The sequence below is a fragment of the Apteryx mantelli genome, chromosome Z (assembly GCF_036417845.1).
Source record: "Apteryx mantelli isolate bAptMan1 chromosome Z, bAptMan1.hap1, whole genome shotgun sequence".
Lineage (NCBI taxonomy): Eukaryota > Metazoa > Chordata > Aves > Apterygiformes > Apterygidae > Apteryx > Apteryx mantelli.
The window spans coordinates 56,618,298-56,630,363 of NC_090020.1; the positions used below are offsets into that span (position 1 = coordinate 56,618,298).

General features: G+C 37.9%; 1 protein-coding gene across 1 annotated transcript in view; it reads right to left on the reverse strand.

Moving 5' to 3' along the window:
* Positions 1-232: 232 nt before the first annotated feature.
* The window catches only part of VCAN (versican), a 107,189-nt gene continuing 95,355 nt past the window's right edge, over positions 233-12,066 (reverse strand). The window contains exons 12-14 of the mRNA XM_067315162.1: positions 4,694-4,838; positions 3,357-3,539; positions 233-2,964 (exon numbers count right to left, since the gene is read on the reverse strand). Coding sequence (XP_067171263.1) covers positions 2,834-2,964; positions 3,357-3,539; positions 4,694-4,838 — 459 coding nt within the window. The 3' untranslated portion in view covers positions 233-2,833. The remainder of the gene's footprint in view (positions 2,965-3,356; positions 3,540-4,693; positions 4,839-12,066) is intronic.

Consider the following 12,066-nt stretch of genomic DNA (forward strand, 5'->3'; position numbering starts at 1 on the left):
AGTTCAGTGATGCTATATGTAAGGGAATCACGTCACTAGTTGTGGTAATGCCCTGTCTCCTCTCTGGGTAGAGATTAACACACCAGACCTAAGTGCGTGGCAATTCTGTGATGTGAATAGGGGCATTCTAGTAGTGGGTTAGTACTGGACCATTTGGGATTTAAATCAGTATTTAAAAAAGTCTCCAGAGCTAAAGAAAGTTCCATTCTCTGTCTGAATAAACAAGCATTGGTAACAGTTTTGTTTTTTTAATAAGGAATGTTGTCAGTCCTATTTTATTATGAGTAATAGGAGAAGGAAGTGAAAAAAAAATCAATATAAGCACTGTACCTAACCTATTTAAACTACAATCACAATGTTATCTGAACGCCTTACAACATTGTTCAAATCCAACAAGTAGACAAGAAAACAACATATCTATGCAGGGTTTTTTATACATATGGTAAGAAAGTATGCAAAGTGTTAAAATATATTTTCTGTTCTGTATGTTTAGGTACAAGGAAGTGATGTGTAGAATACTGTAAATTTATGAACAGAGCTTTGACTTATACAAGCAATAGTTGACTTCAAAACACACACTGCAGATCTTAAAATACTACTCCCAAATCCTTTACAGTTGCTCGTATAAAGTCAAATCCAGCACCTACTAAAGTTCAGCCAGCTGATTCTCTTTGATTCCAGTGGGCATTAGACTAAGTCCATAATAACTGTGAAGTACCTGACAGTTACTCATCCATGATGACCTAATTGTATTCATATGGAAAAATCACATTGCATAGATTTAAACAGGAAGACATGCAATAACAAGACAAGTCACAGTATAGCAAAACCTTGTTTCTTTGGTGAAACAGAAGCAGATATAAAAGTTACAAAGATTTTAGACTTTCATTCACAAAAAAAACAGACATTCACATTATACACTATACAAGATATAATATAAATAGAGAAAAGTATTATGTGCATTGTTTGGGGGGTGGGGAATGAACCGGCCAACCCAGTGACGTTTTGCCTTGGAGAACACACAAAAATCAGGGCACACTTGCTGGAGCAGTCACTGGAAAGTCTTAAGAGATGTTGTCAGGAACTGTCATTTCTATACCTAGTGAGCTATGGCAAGATCACTTCATAAGCAGCTCTACCTCGTACAACCTCTTACACGTTGGCTGGGTTTTCAATTCTTTCCCTCTCCTTTTCAACTTTTTGCATCATTTCCCCACATTAACACAAAGGCATAAACCTCCCATCTATGTTTGTATTTGTAATGTTATTTTAAAAGGTGTATCATAGGGAACTTACTGTTCTTTTTTTACATTTTTTTCCTGTGCCCAAAGGTGTGGAAGGCACTTTGCGGAAATAACCATACACAGTCCTTTCTGTGGCGAGGTTATTTTAAACGTTACCTTCTACACTTACTGTACACATCCAGGTCAGTCATTGAGCTGACCAGGGTAAAAAATCATAATAGAAAACTCCTACATACACACTGCACCAACTACAATCTATAATCTCTTTGTGCACACACTTCTTTCTAGAAAGCCAAGATCCTGATTCTTCTGTAAGTCATACAGTTCTCACCCATCTAATCGCAAACAAATGATCCTGTTTAGTAGGAATTTTGTTCTCCAGGGAAATAGCAGTTGAACTGAAAGATGGTTCTAAAAGTGGAGCTCAGGGGCTAATATGGCACTGGTGAGCTCTTTTAATCTTCTTTGCTTGGGTAAAATAACATCCAATAAATTAAATCAGTATGGCTTACTTCATTTATTTATGTACGCTTCACAGCTGCAGCATTCATACACAAACATTCATTACTTTATAAAAAGATTAAAAAATGGTTATATATACAAAATTATTTACTTTTTTGATTTTTGTTTGTTTTTTACAAAAAAATGCCTCAAACATTAGGTCTCTCTCCATTTTAGAATGCAGAGACCTGTAATATAGACCTTGTGGTTAATGTTGTGAAAGTCAGTTTTTTTTCTTTTCTTTTTTTTTTTCCAAAAAAGTGGCCCTGGTTGATAAAGTTAATGTATTAGCACTTGGATTTTTACAGGCCCTCCTTGTCATATATAAGTCCTCCATGCAGTCCTTTCTCATGAATGATGAAGCTGGAATGGAGAGCAGAAAAAAGTTCCACATTGCAGTTCCTAGTTCATGCTTCATCCCACTTTATGTGCTATGTCTAAACTTTGCATCACATTGACACAAACTGTACCTTGGATGGGAAATGGCACAGCTCCCATTAAAAAAAAAAAAAAAAAAAAAAAGGTCAGGTAACTTGTGTGTTTATCGTCATCTGGTTAATAGCAAATCTCAGTCAATGCAGTTATTTCAACCATTTCCAGCCTAGGTGAATGACATAAAAACTATGTCATAAATGACTGAAGACCTCTGAGGCCATTCTAACCATAAATATGCCTGAACTTAGTGTGACTTTTTATTTTATATACAGGATTTTAAAAACAACACACAATTGAACAACATTAAAATCATCTTATTTACATTTTCATTGGTGCTAAAATCAAGCTGTTTAAATATTGCAGTAGGCTGGTATACATTGTAAAATGGTCCACACTGATGGCATATAGAAAACTAATAATCTTTATAGGCTGGAAATGGTTTCCTCTCCTCCCCACAAGCACCCCTCCACTATATATTTTTTTATTTTTTGTTTGAATTTTCTGATAAACACCATATTTTTTCAAAATGCATTGTGAATACCGGAGTCCATAGTTTCAAAACAATTTGATAATACTCCTATAAGTGATAGAAAAGGCACAGAAAGTTAGGACTTTGGCTGAAATGGTGGCAATCCCTATTCACCATTTAGCATTCAGCGCCTTGAGTCCTGCCATGTCCTGATCCAGCGATGATAGTGTTTTGATGAATTTAATGATGTTCCTTTTGCTGATGAAGAATGTTTATAGTAATATTTCTTAGAATAAGTCCTTTGGTATGTGGACGCTGCAAAGAAAAGGAGGAAAAAAGGAAAATATTTTTAAATGATTTGAACCTAAAAGGTGGTTACACTTCAAACTAAAGTTCCATTTATTATTGATTAACTAGAGCGTTAACAAATGAGTAACTGGTATTGATTTCGGGGACTTTATAAGAGTGCTGCTGCTTACTTAAAAACATAATCCTAATGGCTACTGTAAAACCAGAAGATGAACATTTTCATTATTTTTGGAGGTCTGATTGATTTTTTTTAACAGATAGAGTGACCGGTATTGCTGTCATAATCTGGAATACCAGGTTTGCTCTTCTCTTAAAATATGTATTCACTGCTTATTAATCCTTGAGTTAATGATTCTATTGTTTCTGATCAAGCAGTGGCTCCCTTTCAAAGAACTTACGATTCATGCAAGTAATTTTAGGCATATCCCATCTTCCATTCCCTTGACACCGTATGGTTGGAATATGACGCTGGATGAAACCGTCTTTGCAGTGATATCTAATAAGGGAGTTGATCTCATAACGAGGTTTCATCTTCCCAAAGGTCTTTGCATTTTCCACAACAGGAGGCTGACCGCAGGCAACTAAGAAAAGAAGAAAACAAAACAAAACTCAAAATGTCAGTTTGTGAATACACTTCTCAATGTGATACATTGACCTCTCAATTCTGGCTTAGGAACGATATCAAATGACTTCAGTAAGAATCTTAAGAGGCATGGCCAAACGAGGACAGGGAGACCTGTCCTGTTCTGTACTTCTCTGTTTTTTGTAGAGCAAATACAATAATGATGGAAATTCCTGATAGTGTGGTTAGAATTTCCTTTCTGGTTTGAACTTCTGAAATAATTTTGAACCAAAATGGTTGGCATACTCACACACAAAAAAAGATTTTCACTGGAAAGCTGCAGAACCTGATACCCAGTGAAGTTATCAGACGCTTTTAAAAAGTCTTGTTTTCAAAACTTTTCATGTCTTCCTCAGTGACAGAATATGTAAAAACATTTAAAACTGATGGATCCATCAAGGTAGAGGGAACATATCAATAAAATGTTGTAAACATAACTGCACAGCAATGGAGGGCACAAAAGATTTTGGTTCGGATTTTACTTTCCCATTCCAAAGAGGCAGGGAATTCCTAGGGGGCCAATGTATAGTTCCTGGGAACTGCCAGGTTTCATGTATTTATCTGTTCTAACAATGTATAAACCAAATGTATTTTTCAGGTGCCAGTGCTGCCATTAAACTACATGATTTTGGAAAACAAGAAGACAGAGGGTAGCATGATGGGTGAAAAGTATACTCAGCTGAAGCTGAAAAACTAACAACATACCAGTGGACCTCTGCCTGCTCCAACTGTCTACCAAAATTTTGCTCCCACATAGTTCACAGTAGTGCCATCCCAGAAAAGAAGAGTTGGTAATATTTTCACGGTACGCATGAAAAACAGGCCTACCAGTTATATGGATGCCCATTTTGTTGAAAGCCATGCATAAAGAGAAAGTTGCCTGATTTTAACCAAGAGCTCCAACTGTGTACACTTTTCTGCCTGAATCAAGAACAGATTAGAAAGAGATGTAATATGTGGCTACAGATGAAGGGTGATTTTGTGGGGTGAACTCAGTTGTGGGCTCATTGTGCCAGTTGCCAGACATCAACTAGATTTTTTCCTTTTAGCTTTACAAAACTGGATTTTAGAAAAACATGTCTACTAAAGCTATCGTTACTGCAAAGTTTGTACCTGTTCCTTTCTTGCAAGTATAGGTAAGGTGATAATTGCATGGTACATCATTCCACTGCCCATTCTCGTGCCATATTATAACAACACAGTCTTCTCCAGCAGAAAAGAAGCTATCTGGTTGGTTTGGTCGCCAGTTCTCATATTGCTGCAGAAAAGAGGAGCAAAATCATTATTCCCAGTGTTGGAATATATTTATATTCCATTTTACAGAAGTTCACATAATATCACCTTTGATGTAAAACAATCATCTCAATTGTTTGATTGAGGCAGTTAAGCACAAACTAAACAAAGCCAGATTTATAATATCCTCCCACTCTATTAACAGATAGATGGAAAAAAAATATTCTGAGCCAATTTTTCACTGATTGTAAACTCATGTCAGGTGAACAAAACAGAACGACACAATTCAGACCAAGTAAAATCTGATCCAGAGTGTGTTGAAGCACACTCTCTCTATACTACATACACAGATGGAAACTGGAATGCCAGAAAATGCAATAAATCCCTCACTATTCTTATTACTTCAGGTCTACTAAATGGCAAATTACAGGCGATCCTGTCAGGCTCAAATTAGGTATTCTCTGATTTCACTTAATAAAGTCACTCAGTGGGCTGACTGGCAGAATTAGACATAACATAAGAAAAGGTGGTGCCAGAATATGTCCCCAAACTATTACAGATTGACATTTCCATTAAAAAGGCTTAGGTAGCAGACTGAACAAATACAGCAGCCTTTCAGCTTTAGAAATGATGATCCAAGTTCTGCCCTCTGTAGAAAAAAGTAACTCCACAGACCTTTGGACTTACAGTGCTGTGAATAAAAGCAGAATGTGGCAGACTAGTTTGAGAAGTAGAAAGCTGATTGCTGGTATGTGACAAAACTTCAAATGGCAGATTTCTTTAGCATAAAAGATAACTTAGTTCCTCAGCCCTGCACCTGGAACACGATGTGTCTGGCATATCCATTTGGGCAGGCACAGATTTTGGGTTCCAAACTGGCTATGTGAGGCATTTATTTAGCTATACAGCTCTGCAGCTTCCAACTCTGCATCTACCTGAAGAGATGTGCCTACTGAGACAAACGGTGGCAAAGTAGCCCTGCCAAGAGCTGTGTGACACTGACTGTTGGCAGGCTGTGCAGGGCTTCACACACGGGCTATATCCACCTATATTTCACTGTAGAATACAGACATTCAAGCATGGCTAAGTTCATAATTGCACAGCATCATTTTTGGCTGAAAATTAGGGAGGATTCAGTCTGTCTTTTCAATCAGTAAGCATGAAAAATAGAAGCAAATGGATTGTCAAACTGATAGAAAATCTATCCAGTAGTCTTTGATAGGGGGCATACGCTGCAGTCGGTAGAGTTGGGATAATCTTTATCCCAAATGCAGCAGAGTAATTTGAGATTTGTATAACATTATGTAAAGAAAAGTGAGAGGAGATTTGGGAAACTATTCTTAGTGATTTTCTTTGGGATTGCTGTTGTGTCACTCCTAGAAGAATTTAATGAAGGATAAAAATAAGTATCTAAAAGTACGGGAATGTACATAGATGCCAGACATTAACCAGTCAGCTAGCCCCTTGTATGGTCAAAATGATACAGATTCTACAGTGCTTATATTTTAACTCAGTGCTTACATCTTTCTGAATAGAGCTGGCCCATGTAAATGTCATAGAAGTTTTGCTTTTTATTTTTTTAACTGTATGAAATAATCACTATTCAGTGCCTGCGCAAACACATTTTAGAAATAATGTTAACAAACCGCATGCAAGTAGTATTTACCTCACAGTGAATCAAGCTAATTAAAAACCTGAGTTAAATACTTAACCTTTTCCTACTATGTCCCATCTTATCCATCACAGGTTTTAATTATCCAAGCAATTTAACAGTCATGCTCTAAATAAATTTGTTCTGCACTGAATTCATTACTGGTACCAACTCATAAAACATCCCCCTTTTTATGTGGGACTAGCATAATTTCATCTCTACATTTCAATGTGTAATAATCCTGACCTACAATATATACACTATCCTTTACTCAAGTCCAGAATTCAGCATTTCACATTAGCTGATAAATGAGGATATGAGTTTTGCAAGCACAGTAGCTAAATACCATACATATGAGTCAAAGAGGATCTGTGGTGTGGGGGCTTTCTGCAACACCTAGTGCAAAAAAAGAAAAGAAAGCTCTGTATATATCTCCCGAACTAGTGAGAAGACAAATGGGGAGGAAGGAAAGTGCTCACGTATGCTGTGTACTACTGCAATTTAGAGTGCTAGAAGTCCCCCTTTTCCAAAAGGATATTTTGGAATAACTGCTCAGCCAAAAGTCTAGCACCTTCCTACAGCACGTGAACGGAAAAGGTCACGTTACCACAAGATAGAAAGTCACCAGCTATCACTGGGCACACTCTGAAGGCTCTGGCTTGTGAGCAGAGACGATTTACGTGAGAATGGCTGATGTTACTGCCCCAGATATCTGTTCCATCTCCTCTACATGAATGTGTAGAAGCTCCGATGCAGCTTCACAAACACCACAGCTTAAAAGCCATTCAACAAATATTGGTGTGGGCTTCATTCCTGCTGCAGGGAAGTTCATCTGTGTGTGTTGTGGAGGCAGGGTAAGCAGGGGGAAGTGACACCTCACTTACATCTCTGAATGCCCATTTACTACTGTAAGTCAGGAGTGTATGCGTGCTCAGTTATACTGCTCAGATGACAGGCAATCAGCTTCTTAAGCTGAGGCAATTCAATCGCTTTCAAGAATACGATCACACATATGGACACAAACAAAAATTAAGGAAAACAGCCAGGAAGGTGGTAGAAAAGTTTGATCAATAACGTGCTGAAAGAGAAGGGAAGACTTCAATGCAGCCTGTAGCTGTTTCTTGTAGGAATGACACCGTAGAGAGCTGATTGCTTCCGTAAGGACCTGAGTGTGGGAAGCAAGGACATGTAGTGGGCCCTTGGGGGCATGAGAGCTGAAGGTGCTCAGCAGCTTGCCGGCTCCCACTCCAAGCACACAGATTCCCTATGCTCTACACGCCTTGCCATACCGACTCTAAACTTTTTGTTTGCTTTATTGGCAGGGCTGCAGTGTTACGGCAAAGAATCATATCTAGGCTCTGTGGTTTATGCAAGAATGTCTGATATCCTCCAGCAAGACATGCTGTTACCTCACATCTGATATCGTCATTGCATGGATTTATTTTGGCTGGATAACTCTGCTTTTCCTTGGGTTTAGTGCCAGAATTGCTTAGCAGAGGAAGTTCCAGACTGCTGAATTGCTTTCTTAAGTCTCCACCCAGCTCTTCAGTATTTTTTCAATTCCTTATTTAGCCACGGATAGGGGGATAAGGATACAAAAGGCTCTCACAGTTTGACTGGTATAAGTTGCTAGACAAATATACTAATATTTTGCTTTCTCTTTATGGATGACATTTTTGCATGACCATGAGCTTGATTCCGTTTTTCGCATACACTGGTGTAAATCAGGGGTGTTCCCACTGTGTCCAGTAAAACTACATGAGAATAAAATTAGTGGGAAAGAACCAAATCCCATGCGTCACATACCGGATTGCACTGTTTGTTTTCAGAGATATTCCCTATAATCTCTCATATAAAGTGTGCTAAGAGTGAAGACTTCCCTCCCCTTGCAATAAAATATCTAAAATATTCAATTCATAACTCTTCTGTTGGGAAACACTGCCCAAATATCCTAAACAAGATGTCCTTCTTTAAGTGGCTATGTCATTTAAGATCCTTGTATTTCAATGTAATTACTGTCTTTTAGAAAAATATACTGTACCAAAAAAATAAAATATTTCAATTTCATTCCTTGTCAACATCTACCATTCAGGTCTGTTTGCTTTTTAGGATCCTGTCCAAAAATGATCAGCCAAATGCTGATGAGCCAAAAAATGTTGGCATCATTCCAGCCACCCCACTGCTAGGTTATATCTTCATGTAAATTGTTATTGTCCCAGCAGAGCAATGAAACCACCACTAAGAAGTACTATGCTTGAACTGATAAAGTTCAAGACATCCACTTGCCAAAAATAAAACTTCAGTTGACACTTGCATCAAACTGTTTTAGCTGTATCATTCATAAGATGTTTTCTGCTTCTGAAAACCTAAATAGTTTCAAATGTTATGTTAATACGTGGAAGAAAAACTGCCATGACCCTCTCTGTCCTCAGCAAAAATACTTACATTGGGGTATCCCACAGAGGGACCTAGAGATTATTACTACCCTGACTAACAGCAGTGCTCTGTGGAACATTAACATAACACATGGGACATTCTCCCATAGGTTACAATGCAAAGCACTTCCAGGCTGCACATTTTAGGCCATATAATCTTTAATACGTAGAAGACCCACTCTTCTCCAGTCATGAAGCATGGCATTGCTGGGCTGCAGAGAGGAAAGTTCAAACAAGGCAAGGGAGTGAGTGCAGGGAGTACACAACTCTCCAACTCAGGTAGATATTGTTGCACCAGTCACTTTACAAAGTTCTTAACATCCATGAGAGCTAGAAACCTGCTTCTTTTTAACAAAAATAGAGATTTCAGTGTAATCAGAGAACTGCAAGAACTGGCCTTAGAGACATGATTTTGGTATCCACACATTCATTTGGTCCTTTAGGAGCCCACACAACTATTCTGTCTTGCCATCATTTTCAAGCTGAAAGCAGGTGCTCCCCTTATGTTCTTTACATCTTTAATTATCCTGTGTTTTAAGAAGTCTTTCCTGTACCGTTTTTTGGTAAAAGTGAGGTCCACAATTACACACTGGAATTACTAGCTTTCTCTGCTACAGAATATTGAAAATCTTCTGGCAGAATGAGGGTGGATGGTCCACCGGTTAGAACCACAGCTGAGACGTGGGTTCAGTTCTTCAGGCTTCCTACATGACATTAAGAAATACATTTGGCTGACTCATTTCCTAATCTGTAAAATAGTGACAATGTATTTTCCTGCCTCGCAGGAGGTGCTTGGATATGATGATAACAAGAGAACATGAAGGCCTTTTATTAAGTTCCCCAGATAAGTGAGTCTCCACAGTTTTTGGAGGTTTTCCTAGTACGGGATTGAATTAAACCATAGCCACAATCTGCCAATTGGGTGACAGACTGACTTTTCTGATTAATTAAGTCTCAGAAAGCAAGGATTTAAGAGCCCTAAAGCAGCTAATTTTATTAGCCAATTGCTATGTTTTGTCATTCAGATGGCTGCTAATCAAACTGAATGAGCATAGCTTTCCTGTCATGAACATGATCTGACCTTGTGGGAGATTTGTTATTTCTGTTTTCAGATAATTGGCCTTATTTTGGGGACTCATATCCTTACTAACGAGTAATCCACTCAGCTCTTTCGGATGTTTGCATATGCCAAGGTGAATCTATGAGTAAGCAGTATCTCAGCTTTGCGACATGCATTTAGAAATATCAGCCATTGTTTTATCTCCAAAAGGCATGCCAAGTGGCTGAGATCAATAGCTTGGATTTTGCATTCCAGAACGGTCAACAAACAGTGTTTAATGCAGCACAACAAAATAAACTACTGATGCAAACAAAACTTAACTACTTGACCTCTTTATTGTGCAAAGGCCAATAATCTTTTGTACATAACTAAAGCTAAGAAATACTTTACTAGAAATACATCTAATATTTGGGTTTTAGGTAGGGTTAATGTTTTTCCTTCTGGGAAAAGGAAGCATGCTTTCAGTATGTTTAAATGTGCTTAAATTAAATCTCTCTTGGCATTTTTTAGCACTTATAATTTCCAGTGAGATTTTTATTTTATTTCATTCTGGCTGCTTTCCTATCTGATTGCAACTTAATGCAACACTAATAAGGTAAATCAAAAAGACAAGGAAAGATGCAGGGACTGAACTGAACTGTGCCATTTCATCTTAAAGTGAAGTGACATTTCCTGCCCAGTATTTATCGCTAAACCGGCTTAAACCAGCATTGAAAAGCTTACCAGCTATTCTCTTTCTTTTCTTCCATAACTCTGCTGAGAACAGGAATGTACTTTTTCACAATAGTAGTAAAATTCTTAGAATTTTTTTTATCAGAAAAGTCTACTGAACAAGCTCCTCAGTGTGGAGGTGCTGTTATAATTGAATAGCTTAACTAAAAATTACATCTCACGTTCAGTAAGATCTTGCTATTACCCAGTTCTATAGGCTGGCTGAACTACAAAAAGATCAGCACAAGGTTACAATGAGTATATGGATCAGGTCAGAATCCCCTGGTTTCTGGCACATGCTGTTATACAGCACTGCTTCTGTTACATGGGAGACTCATGGGAAGTTTGAAAGGGATTCCATTTCCTTTCGATAGAAAGAAAAAAAAAACACAAACAGATTACCGTGAAGATTTGGCAATGACAATAATATTTCCATTAAGTTCACCTGGTCTTTAAATACATTTTTACATTGGGGAAGACAAGAAACTACCTTATAGCATTGGCTGTATTTCACTTAATTTCACCCCAGGCTTGCAAAAGATTCTCTGTTTAATTTTATGAATGGGAGTAGTTTGACAGAACTCACAAAACTATTCATGAGCTTGAAAACTCTATTCAGTAAGGGCTTGAGCATATACCTTACTTTAATGACATAGGTGGTGCCCCAAACTCCACGGGGCAGATCCCATGGCTAATTCAGGCACATGCTAAAACAACATGCTGAACGAGGGACCAAGCTAAGTATGTTAGTAACTCATTTCTGGGAGAAATTCTAGTCCTTATGAAGGCAACTGTTTAACCTTACCTATGAGTACATACAAAATCATATGCCATGGTCCTGGTATTCTTATTGTTTATATCATAGTTGCATGGCTCCCATCAAGCCCCTAACCTGGTCTTTATTTGCACACAATTAGGGAAGCTGCCAGGATTTGGATCAGTTGTGCACTCAACACTTTCTCCATTAGGGAGTCAGAGTGTGACTATGGCAAATTCCCAGCTCTAGGAGCTCAGAAGTGCTCCTGGCTTCACTGCTTTAGACATAGACAGAAGGAGCTTTGCTAATGAACCTTGCAAAGGATTTCACTTTAAAGGTTTTTTTCCTAACACAGTAAGTAGTGGAATTTGTTGGCAAATCTTTCATTTCTTATGTGACAGCTTGCAAAGAAAGGACCCTAAATAACATATATTTAGGTATTTCCATGAATATCCACAAACACTGATTGCAGATTATGTAAATATTAAGACCCGTGGAGAAATACATAATTTGTGAAAGAAACCTAAGGAATATAAATGAAATAAGTAACCATGACTATCTGATGTATCTGAAATATAGAAGCAGTATCAAACTTATTTTGGGGGGTGGATGCGTTGTGGAGCAGATGTTAGGTCTTTG